The 24,719-nt window shown below is 36.1% G+C and overlaps 7 protein-coding genes across 7 annotated transcripts; 4 read left to right on the top strand and 3 right to left on the bottom strand.

Moving 5' to 3' along the window:
- The first annotated feature begins 30 nt into the window (after positions 1–30).
- On the top strand, positions 31–3,322 carry LOC17883029 (phospholipase D alpha 3). Its single transcript, XM_006287018.2, has 5 exons — positions 31–75; positions 176–281; positions 482–1,694; positions 1,943–2,650; positions 2,803–3,322. The coding sequence occupies exons 2-5, from the start codon at positions 186–188 to the stop codon at positions 3,246–3,248; spliced, it is 2,463 nt and encodes an 820-aa protein (XP_006287080.1). The 5' UTR covers positions 31–75; positions 176–185; the 3' UTR covers positions 3,249–3,322.
- A 1,089-nt stretch (positions 3,323–4,411) lies between these two features.
- LOC17882316 lies at positions 4,412–7,151 on the top strand. The gene is made up of 6 exons (XM_023780664.1): positions 4,412–4,587; positions 4,699–4,821; positions 5,407–5,645; positions 6,267–6,354; positions 6,680–6,746; positions 6,845–7,151. The coding sequence occupies exons 2-6, from the start codon at positions 4,766–4,768 to the stop codon at positions 6,896–6,898; spliced, it is 504 nt and encodes a 167-aa protein (XP_023636432.1). The 5' UTR covers positions 4,412–4,587; positions 4,699–4,765; the 3' UTR covers positions 6,899–7,151.
- Positions 7,152–10,517: 3,366 nt separating this feature from the next.
- Positions 10,518–13,311, top strand: LOC17883971 (EIN3-binding F-box protein 2). The gene is made up of 2 exons (XM_006287216.2): positions 10,518–10,685; positions 10,946–13,311. Exons 1-2 carry the CDS (start codon positions 10,661–10,663, stop codon positions 12,784–12,786), a joined length of 1,866 nt encoding a protein of 621 aa, XP_006287278.1. The 5' UTR covers positions 10,518–10,660; the 3' UTR covers positions 12,787–13,311.
- Positions 13,312–13,411: 100 nt separating this feature from the next.
- On the bottom strand, positions 13,412–14,738 carry LOC17881721. The gene is made up of 5 exons (XM_006286778.2): positions 14,424–14,738; positions 14,242–14,341; positions 14,050–14,149; positions 13,872–13,948; positions 13,412–13,689 (listed from the first exon to the last, which is right to left on the bottom strand). The coding sequence occupies exons 1-5, from the start codon at positions 14,515–14,517 to the stop codon at positions 13,431–13,433; spliced, it is 630 nt and encodes a 209-aa protein (XP_006286840.1). The 5' UTR covers positions 14,518–14,738; the 3' UTR covers positions 13,412–13,430.
- A 212-nt stretch (positions 14,739–14,950) lies between these two features.
- LOC17884477 lies at positions 14,951–16,195 on the bottom strand. The gene has a single exon (XM_006289472.2). It carries the CDS (start codon positions 16,147–16,149, stop codon positions 15,061–15,063), a length of 1,089 nt encoding a protein of 362 aa, XP_006289534.1. The 5' UTR covers positions 16,150–16,195; the 3' UTR covers positions 14,951–15,060.
- A 1,836-nt stretch (positions 16,196–18,031) lies between these two features.
- On the top strand, positions 18,032–20,270 carry LOC17883954 (ACT domain-containing protein ACR2). The gene is made up of 7 exons (XM_006289817.2): positions 18,032–18,120; positions 18,245–18,296; positions 18,432–18,546; positions 18,636–18,703; positions 18,791–19,513; positions 19,595–19,699; positions 19,868–20,270. The coding sequence occupies exons 1-7, from the start codon at positions 18,050–18,052 to the stop codon at positions 20,243–20,245; spliced, it is 1,512 nt and encodes a 503-aa protein (XP_006289879.1). The 5' UTR covers positions 18,032–18,049; the 3' UTR covers positions 20,246–20,270.
- Positions 20,271–20,282: 12 nt separating this feature from the next.
- LOC17883644 (probable glycosyltransferase At5g25310) lies at positions 20,283–22,927 on the bottom strand. Its single transcript, XM_006287534.2, has 4 exons — positions 22,547–22,927; positions 22,057–22,238; positions 21,174–21,522; positions 20,283–21,086 (listed from the first exon to the last, which is right to left on the bottom strand). Exons 1-4 carry the CDS (start codon positions 22,826–22,828, stop codon positions 20,418–20,420), a joined length of 1,482 nt encoding a protein of 493 aa, XP_006287596.1. The 5' UTR covers positions 22,829–22,927; the 3' UTR covers positions 20,283–20,417.
- Between the last annotated feature and the right edge of the window lie 1,792 nt (positions 22,928–24,719).

Raw genomic sequence — 24,719 nt, 5'->3', positions numbered from 1 at the left:
GTCTACATAGACTAATCGCTAAGCCGTTTCCGAAAAGATCCTCATCAAAAGGGAGATTTTCTCGACCTTATTCTGGTTGTTACTTGTTTACTTTTCATTTCTTTTAAAAACAAATTATTACTCATTCACTAAAAATAATTGACATTTACTATATATATATTTTTTAAATTTGCAGGTGAAAGAAAATGGCGGAACAATTGCTACTTCATGGAACTCTTGAAGTAAAGATCTATAGGATCGATAAGTTGCATCAACGTTCAAGATTCAATTTATGCGGCAAGGTAACAAAACAATAATATTTTTATAATAAGCTATATATATATATATATATATATATATATATAGTGGATTGTAGATTTTAATGTATAGTTTTTAACATTCTTTTCTTCATTAATATTAAAAGATGCGGTTTAATTATCAAGATTTTAAGGAATAAGAAATGTTAGACGAAGGTTACGTAACTAGTAAAAATGATTCATAGGGAAACAAGGAGCCAATGGGTAAAAAGACTCAATCCCAAATGAAGAGACTAACGGACTCATGCACAAATATGTTTGGTGGACATCTCTACGCAACGGTTGACCTAGACAGGTCAAGGGTGGCTCGAACCATGATGAGACGTCATCCTAAATGGTTACAATCTTTCTATGTCTACACCGCACACTCAATCTCTAAAATCGTATTCACGGTCAAAGAAGATGAACCGGTTGGTGCTAGTTTGATCGGTCGAGCTTACTTACCTGTCACCGAAGTCATCACGGGACAACCTATAGACCGATGGCTCGATATCTTAGACGAGAACAGGAGACCAATCCAAGCAGGTTCCAAGATCCATGTCCGTGTGAAGTTCACTCACGTGACACAGGACGTGAACTGGAACAAAGGAATCATATTACCTTCTTTCAAAGGAGTTCCTAACGCGTTTTTTAACCAAAGAGAAGGTTGCAAAGTTACTCTTTACCAAGACGCTCACGTTCTTAGTGAATACCCTGATATTAAACTCTCGGGAGGACAAGTTATATTTAAGCATCATCGGTGTTGGGAAGAGATTTTCGATGCGATATGGAATGCAAAACATTTGATATACATAGCTGGTTGGTCAGTGTACACTAACATAACATTGGTTAGGGATCCTAAACAATCAAGAACGGGAGGGAACCTTAAGCTAGGTGAATTGTTGAAGAAGAAAGCAGAAGAAAACGTGACCGTTCTGTTGCTTGTGTGGGACGATAGAACGTCTCACGAAGTGTTTAGGAGAGATGGTTTGATGATGACTCATGATCAAGAAACTTACGATTACTTTAGGAACACGAAAGTGCGTTGCGTTCTATGTCCAAGGAACCCGGATAATGGTGAGAGCATTGTGCAAGGGTTCGAGGTATCTACAATGTTTACTCACCATCAAAAGACGATTGTGGTGGACGGTGAAGTGGATGGGTCAAGAACCAAGAGAAGGATAGTGAGTTTTCTTGGAGGTATTGATCTTTGTGATGGGAGATATGACACTGTGGAGCATCCTTTGTTTGGTACTTTGAATGGTGTTCATGCTAATGACTTTCACCAGCCCAACTTTGATGGCGCATCGATTAAAAAAGGCGGTCCACGTGAGCCATGGCACGATATCCATTGCAAGGTGGATGGTCCTGCCGCGTGGGATGTTTTATACAATTTTGAGCAAAGGTGGATGAAACAAGGTACTTATACAAATAACTAAGCTTCAACGGTTCATTTTGTGTTTCCATGTTATAAGAAATAGTGATTGTCTTCAAATAAAACCTAAGCATGCATATATAACTTTAAACAATTTCTTCACAAATGTTTGAATATAACGTTTACATTATCATTTTCTTTAAAGCATATACATTAATATTTGAATATGGTACCCCTAAACAAAAGTCATTCAATCATTAATTCGTTAGAAACTAATTTTGTGTGTTTATAGGTAGTGGTAGAAGGTACCTTGTATCAATGGCACAGCTCGCAGAGATCACGGTTCCACCACTTCCTATTGTACAGCCAGACAATGAAGATGGCTGGACGGTTCAAGTATTCCGGTCCATAGATAATGGTGCAGTTGAAGGGTTCCCAGAGGATCCACGTGAAGCTTCAAGCATAGGACTTATAACCGGGAAAGATAACGTGATCGAAAGAAGTATACAAGACGCGTATGTTAATGCCATAAGGAGAGCCAAGCACTTCATCTACATAGAGAACCAATATTTTCTTGGAAGCTCCTTTGGATGGAACTCTAGAGATATCAACTTGAATGAGATCAATGCATTACAACTCATTCCCAAAGAAATTTCTCTCAAAATCGTGAGCAAGATCGAGGCAGGCGAGAGGTTTTCCGCGTATATTGTGATACCGTTATGGCCTGAAGGTAAACCTGGCTCTGCCTCGGTTCAAGCAATACTAGACTGGCAAAGGAGAACAATGGAGATGATGTATACTGATATCATCATTGCGTTACGCAAGAAAGGTTTAGATGCAAATCCTAGAGACTACCTAGCGTTTTTCTGCCTCGGGAACCGCGAAGTCGGCAAAGCGGGTGAATACTTGCCTCCGGAGAAACCAGAGCCCAATTCTGATTACGCAAGAGCTCAAGAATCTCGTCGGTTCATGATCTATGTTCACTCTAAAATGATGATTGGTAAGTCACAACAAATATTTTATAACTTACCATTTTTTTACTTAGAACTTAGCATTTTTATTTGGCTTAAGGAAGTGTAGTGTTTATAAGAGATAAACGAACCTATTGAGATCAATCAAAGAGCTCTTAACATGGTTTATATTTCTATGCAGTTGATGATGAATACATAATAATAGGATCAGCCAATATAAACCAAAGGTCTATGGATGGAGGTCGAGACTCGGAGATCGCTATAGGAGCATACCAACCTAGCCATCTACTATCTACTAATGATATGAGACCAACGGGCCAAGTTTTTAGCTTTAGGATATCACTATGGCTAGAACATCTACGAATCACAACTAACCCGTTTCAATGCCCGGAAAGCGAAGAGTGTATAAGAATGGTAATTGCAAAGGCAGACGAGCTATGGGGATTATACTCAGCACAAGAGTACCCTCTAGATCATGATTTACCAGGGCATTTGCTTAGTTATCCTATGAGCATTGGTAGCAATGGGGAAGTAACAAATCTTGCTGGCACTGAGTTCTTTCCTGATACTAATGCAAAGGTCGTAGGAGAAAAATCTACTTATCTTCCTCCAATCCTCACTTCTTAGGTGATAATGTAACACTTTCATTGTATACTCTTTAGAATGTGTTATTTATTTCGATTTATAGCTATGTTTATGCATGCATGTGTTGGCTATTTATATCCAAAACCCACGAGTCAAACCTATTTTAACAAAAAATAATCCAAAATGTGATTATCTTATAATAGAGAGTTTACAATTTGAATTACATAGTGATTATGTCCAATTCCAAATTGTCTTTAATTTAAATTAATCTACTGTTATATGTAATACAATAGTGATAAATGTCCAAATTGGCTTTAATCAGAATCTAATAAGCTAAAATACTATACTTGTAGACCCTTCATTAGCCTTTATTGATTAAAACATATATGGATAACACCAAACGAAAACTCTTCACACTTTTTCGTATATTTTCTCAATAATTGAGATGGCGACACAACACAACTTATCTATTTTCATTGCCGACACAAAATTATCCATTTAATGTTTTATTGTTCTTTCATCTTTATATACAAAAATTATCCGTAATGCTACCTTCATTCTTGTCAAATTGATCAACTAAAAAAAACAGTTGTGTTTTCTAGTTTAACCGTTTTATTAATCTTTTTATAACAATTTTTAGCTTAAAAAAATGGTTAAAAATGACAAACAAAATAATAATTTCATTAATTGTTATAGAAACAAGAATAGAGTATTACACAATTTACACTATTACTTAACTCTATGTAATTAACTCTCGTATTCATAAAATCGTGACAATAACAAAAAAAAATGTGAAGAAACAAATACACTACAAAATAAAGTGTGCCTAATCACAATGGCTGCCACATGCACGAATATATCTTTCTTTTCTGTAAAGAAATATAAAAGCATAACCTTTTGGAATAAATTAAAGTAATTATGCTTTTTAAATATATTTTTTTGAATCAATAAAATATTTATACTATATGCCACTATATATATTATAATCTATAAAATTATATATTCATGAAAGAGGAAATTTTTGAATTTTAAGTAATAGGTCTTTTCTTTTGGTTAACAAGTAAGAGTAGTTTACTCTTTTTTTTTTCATTCACAAATATATTTATTATTGAATTAATAAAGAATAAGTAACAGACAATTTTCTCTGTGAAAAAATAATAATAATAAAAAACGGAATATTTTCTATTCTTTACTTTTTTTTGGGAGTTGCAGAACCACCACACACGCACATAGCAAAGAAGAAGCAGAAGAAGAAGAACCCAAAAGGAAGAACAAAAAAAAAAAATTGAATAAAGAAGAAGAAAGGTTTGAGATTTAGCTGCAGGGGAGGTGGTGGAACAAAACCCTAATCCCAATTTGCCCCGAATATGCCATTTTTGAGGTTAGCTTCTATGTTTTTGTTCCTCTCATCACCTAAAAAAAAGTGATTTTTTTTTTGGATTTGAGTGAGATTAGATTTAAGGGTTTTTTTTTTTGTGTGTGAAAACTGCAGGATTGTGAGACTTCTCCTACCTGGAATCAGGGTCTTGATTAGAAGATCTCTAATTTGGTTATTGTAGATGCATCTCCGTGAAATTATTCCCTCTTGGATCTACCAGTTGTTTGGTTGCATGGGGTGAGTGAGGATCTTTCTTCTCAGTTCTTGTGTTTTTGGAATTGAAAGTCTCAGTCTTTGTCTGTGTGACTGAGAAAGGAAGAGGAATCTTATGAAACTGTAGTGTAAAAAAATTGACTTTAAATTCTAAGATTTGATATGTTTTTGTTACTTAATTTGTTGGTTAGGTTTGCTTACCTGTATATCTACCTTATTGCTTATGTGGATATGTATGGTTGTTGCTTGCATTTTAAGCAAATATTTGGAATCCAATCATCTATCAAGTTTTAGTTTTGCTCAAGATGTTTGAAACCGTTTGCTTTCTTTAGTGTTCTGAGTGTATATATACCTTTTGTTTGAGATCATCGAAGAAACTTCACTTTGTTATCTTTAGAGTATATAAAGGAACTTTCCTGTGTCCCTTTCTCTTGTTTGATCATAAAAATCATATCTTGATCTCTCTCTGCGAAATCTATGGTTGTAGCTGCGATGAGTTGTCTTAGTTCTTGCATTTTTATTGCTTTCAAGGACAGATTCCATGAGCTGCAATCATAGTCAAAGTCTTCTCACTGGCATTTTTTGTTTTGTGGTTTTGCAACAGTACAGAGGTTGTTTTGGATGCTGCAATAAACCACCGCTTATAGTTGCAGTGGATGAGCCATCTAAAGGGTTAAGGATTCAAGGTCGTTTAGTGAAGAAGCCAAGTGTATCAGACGACTTTTGGAGCACAAGCACCTGCGAGATGGATAACAGTACACTTCAGTCACAGAGAAGCATTTCTTCGATCAGCTTCACTAACAACACTTCTGCAAGTACAAGTAACCCCACAGAATTTGTAAACAATGGTGAGTTAAAATTTACACACATTCTTGTTTCCAGTGACCCTTTCTTGCATTTTCTTTGCTTGACTTGTCTCTCTAACAAGTGAAAAGGCCATTTTAAAAGCTTTTATTTGGTCTGATTTATTCAACTTTGAATATATCTACTTATGGTATTAGCATACTCATACTGATGGTTACATTTAATATATGTAAGTGGGTTTTGGCTTACATTATTGTCCATATTTATTTATTATCAATCAGTTGAAGATTCCAAGTTCATGACTGAGCCTGTGGAGAAGTCCATTTGGAGGCACATTTTTCTAGAATTTACTTTGTATATGCTGTATCAACATGAAAACTTTCTTCAATTGATGCACTGGCTACTGATGAGTATACTATATCAAACATAACTTGAATTAAACCTGACCTGTGCATTCTATATGCAGCAGCGTTTATATATTATTTCATCCACTTTTTTGTGTATCGGAATGTTTTGGCCTGCATCTTCGGATATTAGTTCTTTGACATTCGGATTGCTTTATTCTATTACTTCATGATTCTTTGCGCTGTTTATTCGTATTTTTGTTCTTCATTGCTATTATTTTCCCTAAAGAAAGTTTGTGTCTGTTCTTTCTTCCTGTCCAGGATTGAACCTCTGGAACCAAACTAGGCAACAGTGGCTTGCAAATGGGACTTCTCAAAAGAAGGCCAAACTTCGAGAACCTACAATAAGGTTGGTGAAAGTTATCATTGTTTTTCTCTTCTGCATTTGCATTTATCCTTTGTCAAAGTAGTTCTCCACTTAATTATATCTAGAACAAGAATCAAAAATACTGAAAAGAATATGATTGCGATACTGATGTCTAATGTGCTCTAACAAACATTTGAGTTTGAGATAGTTTGGATTGTCAATCTCCTATTCCTCATCAGCTGCTATTTACAAAACTATGATGCTCTCCAGGCTCTAGCCTTTTGCTCATTGATGTTTGTTTCATTCTTAGCCGTTAGAGTTAACCTCGATATCAATCTTCTGTAAGCTAATATCTCGTATTCTGCAGCTGGAATGCAACATATGAGAGCTTGTTGGGTATGAACAAGAGGTTTTCTCGTCCAATACCTCTCCCTGTAAGCAAATTTCTCAAGTAGAAACTTCCTGCGATTACATCTAGTTTCTTATTACAAATGTGATTTAGAATTTGCTGTTAATATGATAATTATGGCAGGAAATGGTGGATTTTCTTGTGGATGTATGGGAGCAAGAAGGCTTGTATGACTGATTTTACAACTCTTGAAACTTAACTAGTTTCTTAATTATGTGTGTATTCAAAAGAAAAAGAAAATCCAGAAACTTGGATTTATAGACTTATTTAGTTTCCATGAAAGTAAAAAAAAAACAAAATATATATTTTTACTTTCAAAGGCACAAAAAACGATTTAAGACCTTTGTTTTTTGGTTTTGGTCTTTGTGTAATAGTCAATTTGTTAACACTCGGAATTGTATTATTATTGACCAAGTGGGTTTTGGTTTCAGCTATTTTCTAAGCTGGTCGATGATTAATATTTCTATAAAAGTTATGGATTTATAATATATATGTCAAATGATTTCTTGATAAAACAAAATCTGATTATGACTTTTTCTTATAGTGTACGGTACATTGTACCTATAAAACTCGACCAAATTCAATTATCGGAGAAAAGGTGAATTCTCTTTCGAAATTGTTAGATTTCTGACTAATGACTTTGATTTTTCCATGCCTTCGACGTCATTTTCAGCTTCATCCTTTGTTTACGTTCGTTTGGATATAGTAATGACTTGTAAACCTTAAAAAACGTAATCATGTTGTAACCAAGTGGACGGTGTGATGTACGTAGTGGTTTTGAAAGTAACAACTTAAAGGATCTCTAGTTCAAGCGACCTGATTCCAAGCATCGAAAGAGATTATGAGATAAATAAATCAGAACAGAATCATCTAAGTATGTGAGCTTTTACTGAACTTGTTGATTGGCAAAAGTACGTATCTAACGAATCATGAAAACATGAAAATGAGAAACATATATATTAATCAATAGGGTCAAGGATATCACAAGTCCAAAATCAGTTTTTGTGTGTTTAAAACTTATACATACCATCCTAGATTTGGTAGGATCCTCTATAAGACCAACATTATAGGTAGTATGCTAATTAGGGTATCTTAGAATTAATTAGTATTAAATTTGAAAAAGTTGAGTTTAAGAGTTTTTAGTTTTGAGATGTGATTATTGGTAAGATCTTAAGTTGGGTATCTTAGAAATTTTTTTATAATTTGTAATTTAAGAAAATTTTATAATTATTGCAAATTTAGAATTTGAAAACATTCATAAGAGAGAAATTATAAGATAGAAATTATAACATAAAGTACAATAAATTTAAACTTGACTGCGTGAAAATTTACTTCAAATATGTTTGACAAAAACGTTATTCAATTGTTCATGGTTAGCTCGATCCCGAAGTCGAGTTCTAGCGGCCATCAGATCGACGAAATTTGAAGGCATATCTGTATCATACAAGAAATCCACTCATGTACTTTCGACAGTTTCCGCTTGTTGAAATTCGGTGACATCAAACTGAGTCTACATATCTCGTTCATTTTCATCTGGATATCTTAGAAAGAAAATAAAATTATTTAAAAATTAAATTAAATTAAAAATTGTAATTTGAGAAAATTTTATAATTATAGCAAAATTTAAAATTTAAAACATATATAAGATGGTGGTCGTCGGTTGACAAAAAAGATGGTGGTCGTCGGTGATATTGTTGTTTCGCATCGCGAGAAAAAGAAAGAAAAAAACCAAGTTATTTTTTTCCCTTATATATTTATCTCTGTATCCAATCAAAATGTGCCACGTATACGTATCTTAACCCTCCAAAAATATCTTGCATAAGATACCTATCTTAAGTATCTTACCTAAAATTATGATTTTTGATTTAAATTTAAATCTTAAATTTGCTAAGATACTCCTTAAATCTCCTTGATAATGTTGCTCTAAGGATCTTAAACAATATATGAGATTTGCCGATAGAAGTTATCATCTCGAAATAACATGTTATATATGATCCCAAATCTAAAACTAAATAAAATTAAGAATTATATATAAGTGACATTAATCAATCCGTCAATTGGTATTGAGTTGGAATCCCACGGAAACTTAATATAATTCGTGTTACAAACCAAAATTTCGTAAAAGAAAAAACTCAACTAACAAAGTACTATATGAGTACTTGGAACTTTTATTTTCTTAAAGTGATACTTCTTATCTTTCGATTGGATAAATGCTTTGTAAAAGCAAAAAATAAGTTGTGTCGTAACAATCATTCTTTACTTTTGTCATAAATCCAAAAAGATTGGTATAAATACAACGAACTTAACCTCCCAAGGTTTATGTCAAGAAGATTTATCAAAAAAAACAAAAATGGTTTTGTCAACAATGCAATGTATATATATTCGAAACCTTTTGCTTCCTTCAATGTATTCAACAACTTTTGTCAACTTTTAACTATCACCTCCTTCATTGCATTCAGACAATTCTATTATTGTTTTGCTTTCTTTCTTTTGAATCCTTGCCAGCATTTGCTTCTTATTTTTTTCTGACAACTTGTAAATGATAATGCAACAAGTGCATAATAATACACCATAACACCTTATCAGAAAGAAAGAAAGAAAAATAAAAGATGATAATATTATAGACGTGTATCAATTTGAAGATCATAACAATACAACTCAACTAAGTAAGTGAAACTCTTATAGGTATGTATAGATCTTGTCTCACGTATCTCTGTTTCTCTCTCGATGCTTAAGATGAAGAAGCATATATTATACATTAATTTATATAATGCTTTGTGAGTTCTAGTTATGTTGTAACTTGTAAGTTGTAACACATCGATAATACAAATCCGATCATAGCATACATATGAAAACAAAAAACTTATAAACTATATATGAAATTGTTAAAAAAAAAATCATAAAGCTTAAGTTTTTTAAAAGATGATTTTTATACACATTTATTAATTTTTATTTAAGTTTTAGATGGTATGTCTGCATTATTTATTATGAAATTTAACTTTCTTATTTCTTAAGTATATTTCTAACACGCAATTGAATTGTAAGTATATGTTTGGAAAGAAAAGAAAAAACATATTGAATGTTGAAAAAAAAAAACAGAAATATTAAATGTTGTCATACAAATAAATTCTAAGAATTAATATCACACACCCTCTCGCTATTTAATATTTTCTCAAATAATTCACGAATCAAAAGCTTCATAGAGACATCTACTAATACATGATTAACATTGGATTTAGACTAATTGTAATCATCCAATCCAACATACATCATTTTAAAAATAACATGTCACGATAATATCCAACACTTGCTATTATTTTTTTCATAATAAACTAACACTCATGTTGACATGTTGTCAACTTATTAGAAATAATAATATAAAAACTATATATTATAAAAAAACGAAATCGACCACTCTCAATGTTTTGTCAACAATGCATGTAACTCGACATTTCTCTTCCTTCAATGTATTCAGTCTTTTTCGTCAAACGTCGTCTCACAACCTTCATTGCATTCAAAAATAAAATAAAACTTTATGTTAATATTATAACCTATGCTTTTTTATTATAATATAATGTCAGAAAAAAAATAAAAATAAAAAAATGTAACAATTGGGAGGTTCGGTGGGACTTAGGAAACAAAGAAGGTGGAGAAGAAATCCGACTTTTTCGCGTTTATACATTGAACTTGGGTGTTTTTTATCCTCTACATTAACCTCCACCGTACACCTCTTCCTCCATTAAAGACGTTTCTCATTTTTCCCCTTTCTTCTCTCATACTTGTTCTTCTTCTGTAAATCTTCTTCTTCTTCTTCTTCTTCTTCTTGTCTCTTTTTGCCCTATCTTCTAGGGTTCTTTGCTCTTTCATGAATCTTTGTCTTCGTTCTCTATTATTATTGATAATCAACGTCTTTGTTCTTCTTCAAATCGTGTTCGAATTATGTCTGGAATCTTCGGATTTAGTGGTAAGCTTCCTGAAATCTTTTTTTCTCTGTCTGAGTTGAAAAGTTTAGATTTTGTTCAATGGGTTTTGATCATCTTCGATCATGAATCTCGATTTAGTCTTAAGATTTTGGTAAATCTGAAATTGGAGTTGATTTGGGAACTTTTCTGGTTAGGTTCTATTTCGTGGATTAGGTTTGATTTGTTAGTGTTCTTATTACGAATTATGATTTTTAAGGTTTTGGGAATTGAGAATAATGGAGTTGTTGATTATATTATATAGGTGATGAAGATTTTTTCCTTGGGGGATCGATGTATCTATCACCAGGGAGCTGTCCTGGTGTATATTTCCCAGCGCATAAGAGGTTGCGTATCGCTGCGCCGTCTGTTTTCAGCGGGTTTGAGCAGAAGCAAACTTCGATCGATGTTTTGCCAGATGAGTGTTTATTTGAGATCCTTAGACGTTTGCCTTCTGGACAAGAGAGGAGTGCTTGCGCTTGTGTGTCCAAGCATTGGCTTAATCTCTTGAGTAGTATCAGTAGGAATGAAGTGGATGAGTCAGTTCAGGATGTGGAGGGTGAAGGGTTTTTGTCAAGAAGTTTGGAAGGTAAGAAGGCTACGGATTTGAGGCTGGCGGCGATCGCAGTTGGGACATCATCCCGTGGTGGGTTGGGGAAGCTTCAGATCCGTGGGAGTGGGTTTGAAAGCAAAGTGACAGATGCTGGTCTTGGAGCAATTGCACATGGTTGTCCATCTCTTAGGGTTCTTTCTCTGTGGAACTTGCCTGCAGTTAGTGATATGGGTTTGTCTGAGATCGCTCGGTCATGTCCCATGATTGAAAAACTTGACCTTTCACGATGTCCAGGAATAACTGATAGTGCTTTGGTTGCAATAGCTGAGAACTGCGTGAATCTGAGCGATCTGACTATTGACTCGTGTTCTGGTGTTGGAAACGAGGGTTTAAGGGCTATTGCACGACGCTGTACCAATCTGAGATCTATCAGTATCAGGAGCTGCCCACGCATTGGAGATCAAGGTGTTGCCTTCCTCTTGGCCCAAGCTGGTTCTTACCTGACGAGAGTGAAACTGCAGATGCTGAACGTAACTGGTATGTCTCTTGCTGTTCTTGGTCACTACGGAGCAGCAGTCACTGATCTTGTGCTTCAAGGCCTTCAAGGTGTGAACGAGAAAGGCTTCTGGGTGATGGGAAATGCAAAAGGGTTGAAAAAACTGAAGTCCCTCTCAGTAGTGTCGTGCCGAGGCATGACAGATGTTGGTCTCGAAGCTGTTGGAAATGGTTGCCCTGATCTGAAGCACGTCTCTCTGAACAAATGCTTGCTAGTTTCTGGCAAAGGACTTGTTGCTTTGGCAAAGTCTGCTTTGTTGCTGGAAACTTTGAAACTTGAGGAATGCCACAGGATCAACCAGTTTGGTCTTTTGGGTTTTCTTATGAATTCTGGCTTAAAGTTGAAGGCTTTCTCTTTGGCAAATTGTCTGGGCATCAGCGACATCAACGCAGAATCACCTCTACCAGCACCCAGTTGCAGCTCTTTACGATCTCTGTCAATCCGTTGCTGTCCTGGGTTTGGGGATGCAAGTCTCGCTTTCTTGGGGAACTTCTGTCATCAGCTTCAGGATGTTGAACTCTGTGGACTGAATGGAGTGACAGATGCAGGTGTGCGCGAGTTGCTTCAGAGCAACAATGTTGGTCTAGTGAAAGTGAATCTGAGCGGATGTATAAATGTTTCAGACAACACAGTCTCTGCAGTTTCCGTATGCCACGGACACACATTAGAGTCTCTTAACCTCGACGGCTGCAAGAACATCACTGACACAAGCCTTGTCGCAGTAGCCAAGAACTGCTACTCAGTCAATGACCTTGACATCTCAAATACTTTGGTCTCAGATCAGGGAATCAAGGCTTTGGCATCTTCTCCCAACCATCTGAATCTTCAGGTTCTTTCCGTCGGCGGCTGCTCAGCGATAACAGACAAAAGCAAGGCATGCATACAAAAACTCGGCCGCACACTCTTGGGACTAAACATCCAACGTTGTGGCAGAATCAGCAGCAGCACTGTGGATACCCTTCTGGAACAACTATGGAGGTGTGATATACTCTACTAAATCCCACTTTTAAAACCTTAGCACCATCATCATCAGTCAAGTCTTTTTCCTAGGTTTTGGTGGCTAGAAACCCATAGATTCCAGAACTTAGTTTCTTTCCCAGGACGCAGCAGTTGTTTTTTAAACTTTTTTTGGCAGGTTCCTTCTAAACAAAGGAGCCTGTTTCTACAACTGTTAGTGTTCCTGTGAATCCCGTCACTGAGTTCTGGTTATCTAGTTAGGGTTTTAGTCTTGACCGTCTTTTTGGAGTTGTTGTCTCTCTATGTTCAGTCAAGTTCTTGTAGGAGTCCTTTGTTCTATGGTTTAGGTTCGTGATTAGTGCCTTTATCTTACTTCCACTTTAGAGCTTTTGGCAATGGCGGTGTAACCTCTTAGTCGCCATTACAACTCTTTGGAGTTGTTTTTTTGTGTTTTGTTTCTGCCAATAGCTCTGTTTTTTTTTCCCACTTGTTTTTGATTAAGGCACTATCTGTAACACTGAATCATTGTAACTTTTGTACTCTATATAAAAAGCTTTTTCCTGAACATAATACTACCCTTTGTAATAGAACTTGATCCGTTTGGATCATTATGTTGTATGATTACAAAATCTTACGAATAGAAAACAAAAAATGGAAGAAGAAGAAACAAACACACAAAAAACTTCAATCGTCTCTCCAAGTATCTCTCAAAGAGTAATAGGCTCGTTCATTACCAAACCCAAGAAGCTCCTTGATCCCCAAAGCAAAGCAGCAACCTCGTACACTGGATAGACAAGACCTATTGCTTTCATTTGAAGAAGCTTCCATGTCATTATCATCTTTGTACCTCACGAAGCCTCCTTTCTCGAGATCATCCCAAGAGTCATCAATCTCTTCGATTCTATTCATTTCTCCATCTCCATCCTTTGGTAACATCCTCTCTCTGTAAATGGTACCAAAGTTACACATATAATTGGAGGGAGTGCACACAACAAACATATACTATATAGGACTTTCATTTTCGGACGGACAACAATCCTCAGCGGACAAAATTTGGTTCTGACCAAAATTTATGAACAAAGACAAATGAGAAAATATAATGAGAAAGGAAAATATGAGACTTACAGATTCTTTTGTTTTGATTTTCTAGAATAACCCTTGCTCAATACTGCATTGCCTGACACATGGTTTTTGAACCTAACCTGAAACAATTACGTAACGTCTTGTTATTTACTCAAATCTCATTTATGCCTAAACCTCTATTATTTCTCATGAAATGAGATTAAAGATTGGCTATAAAAACCTCATCACCGTCCTTCATCCCATAACTTCCGATGCAATCCGTATCGGTAATTAACTTCTGACCACCGAAACACAAACAAAAATGCCCCCACACATGTGACCTTCACCATTGAAAAACTCTTGGGTCAAAAGATTCAGTAACCTTTTACAATATGAGAAAAAAATGTAATCAAAGTTGAAAAATGGTACGTACCATGAGATCTTGGAGGGACCTTTCTTGGGGACATGGCTGAAGGTAGTCTCTATGGCAAGCTTGAGATCCCCAACGGTTGCTGAGGTCGTTACATAGACATCTTCAAAATAGTAAACAAAAATAAAAATTGAAGCTAAGTAATGACCAAAACATCAAAATATATATGACGATGATGCACTTACCGAAGGAAGAGCCATCTAGTTTGAGAACGGACAACCTAATGGGTTCGGACGGAAGTTTATCATAAGAAAAGGTCCGGCGATGAAAGCTTCCCATTTATCTTGAAACAAAGATCAATGGAAATGTAGAAACCATGGAATCAGGGTTTCAAGATTGATGACTAGCTATGAAAAGAGACTCAAAAGAATTTTAGGGTTTAATCTTAATTAGGATTCGAATCAAAGGATGAAGTTTGGTAATAATCAAAGAAGATGTCTCTCACTATTGTCTGATTCGTATGGGGATCGAATCAGACGACGTACAAAGTTAGGTGTTGATGGAGGTTTCCTACGTTTTCTTAGTTTTGTTGTTATTGCCTAGTTTCCTTGTTCAGGAAGTTAGGGCCAGCCGTGTTTCTTGTGATTTCTTTTCTCCTTCAATCATTCTTTTACTATTTTTACTATTTCCTTTTATTCTAATTATATCGAACCTTTGTCATATTTCGTCTCCATACAAAAGTTTTGAAGTCTCTTTGATATAGCTTTTGGACTTATAGCAAAAACCTTTACTAAAATCTTTTCATATTATAAAAATTTTACATTTAAACATATGAAAAATCATAAATTTAACTATCAAGTCCCTACAGTCTCAACTTAAAATTTAACCAATATCGTTAAAAATGACGTTTCGAGCTATGTTCATCAGCGGACTTATCCCGGCCGGAGAAAATTTTCTGGCGAACAGAAACGGATCCTTCCTCGTTCTGCTGCCATCTCCGTACCTAAGCCGTTCACTTCTCAGATTTTGTATAAGCTCATTCGTAACTTCCCAAGGTTTATATGTACGAGGATGACCATGTTCGTTGACGCTCCAATCAACGTGCGTTAGCGTTGCGGATACACAACCTTGTGGATCACGCATGTGGAAGAGAGTAGGGAAGTAATGTTCCTCCGGGTAACACGTGTCTTTTCTTACGCAAGACTTGTTAAACTTGGACCATATCTCAACGTCACTCACCACCATCCTCGCATGGGCACGTGTCAACGTCCAGAATTGTGAGCCTATTCGAAACTTCTCTGGTGGTACCTCAGGGAGCATGGCGTTAGGTCCACGCGCCGCCCACCTGTCGTACCACCCTGGTTCGTCTTTAAGAACCTCGATGAAGCTCTTTGTGGAGGAGACTAGTGTCTTGTAAGTGAAGTTAAAGGAGTGAAGGGGAATACAAGAAGGGGAGAGAAGAATAAACATGTAATTTGACGGGTCGTCGAGAAGAGCATGGGATAGTAAACGACGTGCGGCTGAGATGAGTGTTGGAGTATGCCTATAAGCCGGTTTTGAGGATGTTATGATCCGGTCATGAAACGTACCAAATAAACCTGGTTCGTGTTTTTGAGTCGGGTCTACATGGACATAGACATTGTAAAGAGACTTGTGATGATCAGATGTTTGGTTGAAAAAGACCTCCCAAAGTGGTGCCAATGGAAGAGATGTTGTTGTCAAGAACATGAAAGCTAGTTTTTTGGGAAGTTTAGGTGAAGGCTTTGGGTCGACTTTAGAAGCTTGAGGAAGGAGCAACTCATCATTATCTAGTGGCTGAGAAGTAACTGCTACTCGGGTGTTATTGGAGTTTTGTATTACTAAGACGGTCGGCTGAGTAACGGCGACAGTGATGGCTAGTCGCGGAGCCGTAAGGGTCATGATGACACCAAAGGGCACGCAGACGAGTAGAATGAAATATAAGGCCAACATTTTCTTATGTTAAATGACTTCACAATGTATCATCACTACTATGAACATTAAGAGTTTAAGAATTTATATTTAGTTAAATTTTGTTTTTAACATATTCATTTCTCTGACAAAAGAAAAAGAGCTTCACATTGTTTGTATGGTAACACCATAACGTGATCCTTGGTTCTTGTTACATACTCTTTTACGATGCCTTTAATCACATTTTATCTTCTTAGCTTTTTTTTTTTTGTCTAGATTTAAATATTTTGCTTTGAACAGTGTTTATGTTATACACCGTACCGTGTTCAACCATCAAAGATCTAAAACTGTAAAGTATTAAAAGGAGAATTTAACGTTACTAAAACATTTGGTGTATTCTTTAATTCAAGTTTGTCAGATTTTAACAAGTCTGTATGAAAATTGGAATATTTTACGTGGAGAACCTTAATTATATATTGATTTGGAAGCTCGACATTGATGGGATCATTGGAGCATTGTGAGGTTTGGAAGCTTTTAAGACAAACAAGCATCGAGTGAACAACAGGAAATTTAGTTGTGGCCTCGATTTTTATATTTCACATCGTCAACGGAACAAGTGCGAGCTCAAGGCAAAACATAGACTGGTGAAGTTGTCAAGTAAATAATTTCTCCAACTAATCTCCAATGTTCACATCAATAGTTCAATAAACACTTAAAAAAATTTCGCCCTAATTAAATTCATGTTTTGTCTCAGTTTATTTATATTTGGGTCTTCAACTAGATGATATCCCATGCTATTAGATGGATATTTAAATATATTATATAAAAATAAAGATTGATATAACATTTCTTTATGTATAAGACCTTTATTTTTTTAAAAAAATGTTAAGATTCACAACTTGGATTATTTAGTTGTGGAGTTATTGTTTCTTTTTGTTGTTTGTAAATATAATTTGTCTTAATTATTAATAACGAATCTTGGTCTCTAAAATATCTCCAATAATTAATAACAAGAAGATGATCAATGCCTACGGTTTTGTACTATTAAGAACTTTCACTGATCACATATCTCATTCTTCGTTAAATCGCGGATCTAAATCTAAAAACAGAGAAACAACAACAGGGTACAAGTTGCGTAAAACAGTGTTTTTTTTTGAATAAATTTAACATTCGTTAAAAGAAAAAAAACAACAGGGTAGTATCTTCATGGATGTCTAAGTCAGATCACCGTTGGTGGTTTTTGCACCACACAACTTCAATTTATGTGGCATTTAGTAAAATCTTGTGGGAGAAATTTTCAATACATGGTGAAGTTACGTTTGGAGACCGTTTCAAAAGAGATCACACGTTTTAGGATATGTGGTTTCTAAATTACACAGATGAAGTTAATGATCTCAAATTCTACTAAACTTTAGGAACATGATTTATTAGTGTTATTATTATTATTAGGAAACAGAGATTTTTGCAACTTTTATTTCCCCCAAAAATCTTAGGAAAAAACATGTGGAGGTTAACAAAAAATAACACGAGAGGAACACCTTATTTCACTTGAGTCGTCTCTTACCAATTCTTAAGTATTTGACTTTGACAACTTCTTGACCTATACTTAAATACTATACTCTACATTATATTTGAACCGATCGATTCTAGAATGTGATTTTATCATTACCCCAAGAAGTATCTATAATAGAATTTTCTATTAGATTATCTTTTTTAAAAGTTTTATCGTCTCTTGAACTAACTTCTTCCACACGTTATATCACACTTATTCCCCAAGCTAAATTTAGCAAATGACTATCTTGTTAAAATCCTCTGTATTACAAGGTTGAAATCTCTTCTTCATTCATAGCCTCCTCTGTCTCAAATCTTCGAAAACGCGATATCTCCTTCCTCTTGGTATCTCTTGACCTAATTCTTATTACAGATCGTTGTGATAGAGACGATGCAGAAAGTTTGCTGGCCTTACTTTGATCCTGATTTTGACAATCTTGGTGAACGCATATACGGACCACCGTAAGCTTTGTTCCTGTCTTCCTCTCTAATAATTTCGTGGAACAACCAATGTATATACGAGGGCAATGCATTTGTATACATTTTTTCATCATCATCATCTTTATTTTGTGTGTGTAATTTTCAGGTGCAGGGTCTACATTGACAATGACAGTATCCAAGATTGCACCGTTGTGAAGGTATATAGAGAAAATATTGCATGAAAACAGAACTGGATCCAGTGGTGTTCTTTGCCTGAAATGTTCTTGTGTTTTGTGTTTCAATTTTGCATATCTGATTGAGGTGTCTTGTAATGTGAAATGTTTAATATGAAGGTGAATAGTGAGAACAAACAAGGACTTCTTCTAGAAGTGGTGCAAATCTTGACAGACATGAATCTTATTATCATCAAGAGTTACATCTCTTCCGATGGTGGATGGTTCATGGATGGTACATACATTTTTCATTTCCTTAAATTATAGATTAGCTGAGGAGCTTAGCTTTTGACAACTTACTTGTATATATGTTTGCATATACAGTTTTCCATGTTAAAGACGAGCATGGCAATAAACTCACCGATACAAGCGTCATAAACCACATAATACATGTTTGTCCTATAGCTTTAATCCTTGAAAGAACCATATATATGTTACATTAAGAGTTTAGTAATGAGTAGATTAAATTGATAATGTAGGCCATTGGTACGAGTAGGCGAGAATCGGATTTTATAAAGGCTAGTGAAGCGATCAACAACCCAAACAACAATGCATTGGAACCTCCATTGAATGATCACGGTGAACACACAGCTATAGAGATGACCGGGACAGACCGACCAGGACTCTTTTCGGAGATTTTCGCTGCTTTCGCGGACTTGCATTGCAATGTCTTGGAAGCTCATGCTTGGAGCCACAATGCTCGTTTGGCTTGCATAGCCTATGTTGCTGACGACAACACTCACGCTCCCATCGATGATCCGAGCCGCTTGGCTTCCATTGAGGACCACATCAGTACTGTGATCCGTGCCACAGCGGACCCTGCCACAAACTCTACACACGTGGGTCACAAGGAAAACGAGACGGATGGGTTTCTTGCGGGACAAGGTAAAGGGTGTATGAATAGTAACGTAGAGAGACGGTTGCATCAGCTAATGCTATCTGTGAGAGACTTTGACGAACCGTTTTGTGAACCTTCACCATTGTCATTATTTTCATCCAAGTTGGAGTATTGTGATCAAAAGGAGATCAAGAAGACAACGACAGTTTCCATTGGGAACTGCGAAGATAGAGGATACTCTATTGTGACAGTGACGTCTAAGGATCGACGAAGGCTCATGTTTGATACAATCTGTACTTTAGTTGACATGCAATATGTTATCTTCCACGCTGCTCTACGGTCTGATGGAGCTGATGCTTTTCAGGTAAACCCAAGAATATATATTCTTGTAACCATTAGATCCTTAGGGTTCAAATGTTCATCTCTTGTTTTCAAAAACTTGTAGGAATACTTCATAAGACACATAGATGGAAGGGCATTGAACACGGAAGGCGAGAAAGAAAGAGTGATTAAATGCTTAGAGGCTGCAATAGAACGCCGTGTTTGCGAGGTAATGTTACCATTTCCATAAGCTTTAACTAGAAAAGATGAATCCACCAGCACCAATTTACTAACTTTGAGATGTCTCAGACAGAAGAAGATTCACCAAACTGTTTGGATTCTAGTTAAGCATTGGTAAAACAATTTGGGTGTGTTGGTGTGTATGTGGCTAATGCAGGGGGTGAAGTTGGAGTTATGCGCAGAGAACAGAGTAGGCTTACTCTCTGACATAACCCGTGTCCTCCGTGAGAACGGCTTGACCGTTGTCCGTGCAGACGTGGAGACGCACGGCCAGAAGTCGCTCAACGCTTTCTATGTCAGAGATATTTCCGGCAACAAAATCGATATGGAGTTTGTGGAATCAGTGAAGAAAGAGATGAGACCAATCCATCTCGAGGTCAAGAACGAAGAGACAAGAACAGAGACTGTTGGACCAGATGAACCACCTGCCTCAGCCGTACCGCAACCGCAACCGCAACCTCACCGTCTCTCGCTTGGTGACATCCTTCGATCACAGATGGATCGCCTTTCACTCAACTTCGTCCCAACCAAATGATTGATTAGTTAGTAATTATGAGTATATGGTATAAAGATTGGCTTTAGTAATTATTTATTTTATACTAATAACATCAAATATTCAATCTAGACATTAAGGGTTTACATACATTTCTGAGATATGACTTTACAATAATATCTAACAGAACGTTTTACCTATGAGATGGTCCTCCTTACGTAAGCTTCAAGTTAAGTCTACGTAACCAAATGGAGTGAAGAGTCAAGTGAAACGCGTCATACCTCTTAGGAGGATCGTTAAGCTCGAAGTGTCTCCTCACAGACCGCAAGTTACGTTTAAGCCATTCGTATTTCTCATCAGAGATCGACATGAGAATCTCTTTCAACCTCGGAATCTCTGAAACATCGACCAGAACAGAGAAAGTCTCCCAACGAAGAACATCAGTGAACGGCAACACGAAGTTAACAGAGAGAATGACGGGGATACACTCTGAGTAGATGGATTCAATGACTCTAGGGCTAGCTACCTCGTAGCCACTGGGACAGAAACAGAACTTCGAACTTCTCATGAAATCGTAGTAGTTTAAGTGTTTAGGAAGGTACTCAAATACAGGCATGTCCGGGTCACGCTGTTTCCAGTGTTTTAAGAGAATCGGTCGAACAGGACCGTGGACTCCACCTGCGAAGAACGCGAGATAAGGCCGCGGAGAAGCGGATAGTGTTGCAGATAACCTGAGTTTTGGATCAACTTCACCACCAACGAGTTTAATCTCAGGAAGAGTCACGTCTTTCGTAGGATTAAACCCTTCTGATGAATTAGCATTACACAATACTCGAATCGATGTATTGAACAAATGCTTATTAGCTCGTGAAGTTAGAGGACCCTGCATTAGTACCCAAAAAAAAAACCATTTGTCACAAACTCTGTATTAACCAAAACAGAGAAATGATAAAATGTTAAAGTAATTTACCCAATCGTGACAAGCAAGCATGAAGTGATCAGCACCATTAGTCCGATTCCAAAACGGATGATTAGTCGAAACCAATCTAACATAATCAGAAACGAACGTTCTCAAAGGCTTAGCATCAGAATTGCCTTCGTATAAGTACCGAACCAACCAAGTAACACTAAACGGCAAGAAGTAGACATAAGCTTGGTTAGGATCGTAAGTACGAAACCTAGCTTTCCTTCTCTCCATCTCATATATAAACCTCCCTTCAACCGCGTATACACTCTTACAAGGTCCATCGTGTACCAACGGTGGCTCACCTTCTTCGTATACATACACCTTAAACCTCTTCTCCATTTCCAAGTAACTCCTGCATCAAAAAAAACAATAATTATAAAACCATTGTTAAGTGATGATCTCTCTGACACTTTTGTAAGTGATTAGGACCATAGAATTAAATAAGCAGATAATATAGTGTAACCGTAGGCTATGTAGCTTGAGCCGTAATTTAATAAATTTCAGACGACCAATGTGTAAATTAGTGAGAATGACACATAACAGAGACCTTTAACCTTGATTGCACCGCCTAGACTAATCACAATTAACATAATCACAATATGAATCGGTTGCTTGAGAATTTTCCAAAAAAGAATCATCATTGTTGAATACAATAAAGCAGAGTTCATCATCATGAATCATTTGATTTCAAGATTCATGGATTTGGTAGCTTCTATTAGAAGAATCTTGAAAATCATAATATAAAAGTTTTGTATACTAAAATCCACGATAAATTAGCCGTGCGCAGTGACTTTAAAGCTAAGTAGTGTCAAGAAAAGTTAAACTCGAACTTTTGGAATCTTTGATTATTAAAAAAAAATTGTATTTTAAGATTTTATGAACTTACCGATGTAAAGCAGAAGGGTTACGATAAATTTCTGGGTTTGGAAGATCAATGCTGAACAATGTAGTGTTACGATGACTCGACGGAGAAGATGAAGAAGCTTCTAGAATCGATGCTCTTGCTTTCGCTAATCCTCGTTCCACTGAGTTGATCCGGTTTAGTTTTTCCGGTTTACTCTGTTGTAACTGAATTTTGAAAAAGATAATATCATCAGATTTTGAATTTTAACAAAAACAGAACTACATGAAGGTGAAGAAGACGATGAAGAAAATCTCAGATTCGAATTTTTTCGGTTTACTCTGTAACTGAATTCAACAAACAATTTGAAAATATCATCAGATTTTGAATTTTGTTGATGATGATGATGATGAAGACGACGATGAAGATCAACGATGATTCAAAATTTAAGCAGATGAGTTTTGAAATTTACGGTTACAGAGAGATTGATAAATTTTGAAATTCGAAATTTGAAGAAGAAGGAGAAGTTTGTTACAGAGGAATTAGTAGATCGGAGTGAGAGGATCTGTTGAGAAACATGGCGAGAATCAACGACGACGACGGCGGCGGCGGCTCTGTTTTCGATTTCTTCTTCGGCGGCGGTAATAGTGTAAACGTTACTCCGGAGCTCGGATTCTGGGGACGAGAATTCGAATTTCTCAAGAGCGTAATCGAAGAAGGAAGTCGAGCAACGAGATAACAAAAGTACGAGCGCGATCGATCCGATACAAACCGAGATGAATCCGAATCTCGTGAACCGGTTCTGAAACTTATCCATGGGGTTTCTCCGAGAAAACGCTTTCCCGGGAAAATTTCAGAGAGACGGAGAAGAGAGAGAGAGAGAGAGAGAGAGTAGTGGGTGAGTGAAGAGTGAAGAGTGAAGAGTGAAGAGTGAAGAGTGAAGACGAAATGAAAAGGCGCGGAGAGAGGGAATGGTTTATCAAGTTTGTTTTATGGTTTTAATGGAGTTTTTATTTTATTATATAAATAATTATAAAACTTAATTTGTTTTGTTTTTATGATTCATCTAATTTGTACTGTACATATGATTATTAATTTTTTAAAATACAATGTATAATGAAAAAATTATACCTTTTCTGCGGATTTGTTTTACCATTTGACATTTTCCCTATTTTAGTTATATCTACATTGTAAATACATAAATATTTTAAAAAGGAAAAGAAATCCATATATTCTTATTCCACTAATTTTTCCATTAAGAAAAAGGAAATAAATAAATAAAAATTAGTTTAATGTAGTTTTTCTAAAATGTCCATATTATTTAGAATTTACTAATATAAATGTGAATATATGGGCTTTGATATTTAATGTAATTTTTCTAAAATGTCCATATTATTTAGAATTTACTAATATAAATGTGAATATATGGGCTTCGATTTGTGTACTCTTGGGCCTGGTCCAAGTGTTGTTTGCTGATTATACATTTTTATAAGATTCAAAATTTGGTTATCCTGCGAGTATGTCTATAAAGAGATGACTTGAGTTTTGTGATGTTTTCATTAACCATGTCAAAAGGCTGGCTAAGGAAGAGGAACCTTTCAAGTCCATAACATCTTTTCAAAGGATTTTTTCAGCCTTCGCGATGAAAACTCCGCGATCATAATTCACGAATTCGCGATCTCCTACTCGAACAAGACTAAATAAAGGTAAGTTTTGGGCCGAAGCACATACGTCCTCTCAGACCCAATACCAGAGCATATTATATGGGCTCGTCTCAAGCACTAGTCGAAACGGCGACCTCTAAGCTTTTGCCAGAGATGGAAGAAGATGAATCCTCTTCACGATAAGAAACATTTGCCTGAATTCGAGTCCCTGAAAAGACTCTCTTCCTTCTGTAAACCCTATCTTCCTCAGGGTTGTACACAGCACAATCACCATCCTCTAGAGACAGAAACAGCCATGGTCCAGATTTCCGGGGCAACGACACTTTCGAACACGAATGCCAGCTCGAACACACGATCTTCGCACGGTGAAAATCCGCTAAAGCCAAACGTGAGAACACCGATCTTAACATGTCAATAGGTAGCTCTGACCAGCTTGTAGGAGTCTCCATGCTTTTACCTGTTTCTGTACAGAGAATATATAGCCATGTTTACACCTTCCCACTCACTTCTATATGTACCACAACGGACGCACTTACCCGTTTCTTTGACATTTGCTTCTCCTACTAATGTTTCTTGAATTACAGTTGTTTGTTGAGTTTCAGAATCCATTCTGCTAAATCAAAATTCTCAAAACTTTGGAATCAGTGATGGAAACTATCTATAAAGATACATTGATCAGTCACAAACTCACAGTACCAAACAAGAGTTAGGCTTCTGTAACCACATCTACTTAACTTTGTCTATGTACCTCATTACTCTGATTCAAAAGTAATCTTCAAATTGGATTAAGGAAACACTAAAATAAAAATCAAGTGTCGAGCGTTATATATACTTGAGTTGTATTAGAACCAAATTAACCTAATTGTTATATATAAGAGCTTCTAAGATGTAATTCCGATCGAAACAAACCAAACCCTAAAATCTCAAAAACAGGAATTTAAGTGAAACGCAAAGAAGAAAAAAAGATCCTAAACCCTAATTTCTTCAATCGAAATACCATCTCGGAGAACAAGTGAAGAACTAACCTCAGAAGCTCGAAGAACT

This window comes from Capsella rubella, unplaced genomic scaffold, assembly GCF_000375325.1.
Source record: "Capsella rubella cultivar Monte Gargano unplaced genomic scaffold, Caprub1_0 scaffold_6, whole genome shotgun sequence".
Taxonomy (NCBI): Eukaryota; Viridiplantae; Streptophyta; class Magnoliopsida; order Brassicales; family Brassicaceae; genus Capsella; species Capsella rubella.
The sequence above is the reverse complement of the archived record's forward strand: the minus strand, read 5'-3'. Positions and strand labels throughout refer to the sequence as shown.

What these genes read in the sequence shown, in the direction of transcription:
- LOC17883029 (XM_006287018.2), top strand. Translation starts at nt 186, where the DNA reads ATGGCGGAACAATTGCTACTTCATGGAACTCTTGAAGTAAAGATCTAT. An exon ending in GCAAAGGTGGATGAAACAAG is followed by an intron (nt 1,695 to 1,942) that starts GTACTTATACAA and finishes GTGTGTTTATAG; the next exon opens with GTAGTGGTAGAAGGTACCTT. An exon ending in TCACTCTAAAATGATGATTG is followed by an intron (nt 2,651 to 2,802) that starts GTAAGTCACAAC and finishes ATTTCTATGCAG; the next exon opens with TTGATGATGAATACATAATA.
- LOC17882316 (XM_023780664.1), top strand. Translation starts at nt 4,766, where the DNA reads ATGCATCTCCGTGAAATTATTCCCTCTTGGATCTACCAGTTGTTTGGT. An exon ending in CTTCGAGAACCTACAATAAG is followed by an intron (nt 6,355 to 6,679) that starts GTTGGTGAAAGT and finishes CGTATTCTGCAG; the next exon opens with CTGGAATGCAACATATGAGA. An exon ending in CTCGTCCAATACCTCTCCCT is followed by an intron (nt 6,747 to 6,844) that starts GTAAGCAAATTT and finishes TAATTATGGCAG; the next exon opens with GAAATGGTGGATTTTCTTGT.
- LOC17883971 (XM_006287216.2), top strand. Translation starts at nt 10,661, where the DNA reads ATGTCTGGAATCTTCGGATTTAGTG. An exon ending in TGGAATCTTCGGATTTAGTG is followed by an intron (nt 10,686 to 10,945) that starts GTAAGCTTCCTG and finishes TATATTATATAG; the next exon opens with GTGATGAAGATTTTTTCCTT.
- LOC17881721 (XM_006286778.2), bottom strand. Translation starts at nt 14,517, where the DNA reads ATGGGAAGCTTTCATCGCCGGACCTTTTCTTATGATAAACTTCCGTCC. An exon ending in ACTAGATGGCTCTTCCTTCG is followed by an intron (nt 14,342 to 14,423) that starts GTAAGTGCATCA and finishes ACTATTTTGAAG; the next exon opens with ATGTCTATGTAACGACCTCA. An exon ending in AAATCAAAACAAAAGAATCT is followed by an intron (nt 13,690 to 13,871) that starts GTAAGTCTCATA and finishes TACCATTTACAG; the next exon opens with AGAGAGGATGTTACCAAAGG.
- LOC17884477 (XM_006289472.2), bottom strand. Translation starts at nt 16,149, where the DNA reads ATGTTGGCCTTATATTTCATTCTACTCGTCTGCGTGCCCTTTGGTGTC.
- LOC17883954 (XM_006289817.2), top strand. Translation starts at nt 18,050, where the DNA reads ATGCAGAAAGTTTGCTGGCCTTACTTTGATCCTGATTTTGACAATCTT. An exon ending in GAACGCATATACGGACCACC is followed by an intron (nt 18,121 to 18,244) that starts GTAAGCTTTGTT and finishes TGTAATTTTCAG; the next exon opens with GTGCAGGGTCTACATTGACA. An exon ending in TAGAACGCCGTGTTTGCGAG is followed by an intron (nt 19,700 to 19,867) that starts GTAATGTTACCA and finishes TGGCTAATGCAG; the next exon opens with GGGGTGAAGTTGGAGTTATG.
- LOC17883644 (XM_006287534.2), bottom strand. Translation starts at nt 22,828, where the DNA reads ATGGATAAGTTTCAGAACCGGTTCACGAGATTCGGATTCATCTCGGTT. An exon ending in AACCCTTCTGCTTTACATCG is followed by an intron (nt 21,523 to 22,056) that starts GTAAGTTCATAA and finishes TTTTTGATGCAG; the next exon opens with GAGTTACTTGGAAATGGAGA. An exon ending in TGCTTGCTTGTCACGATTGG is followed by an intron (nt 21,087 to 21,173) that starts GTAAATTACTTT and finishes GTACTAATGCAG; the next exon opens with GGTCCTCTAACTTCACGAGC.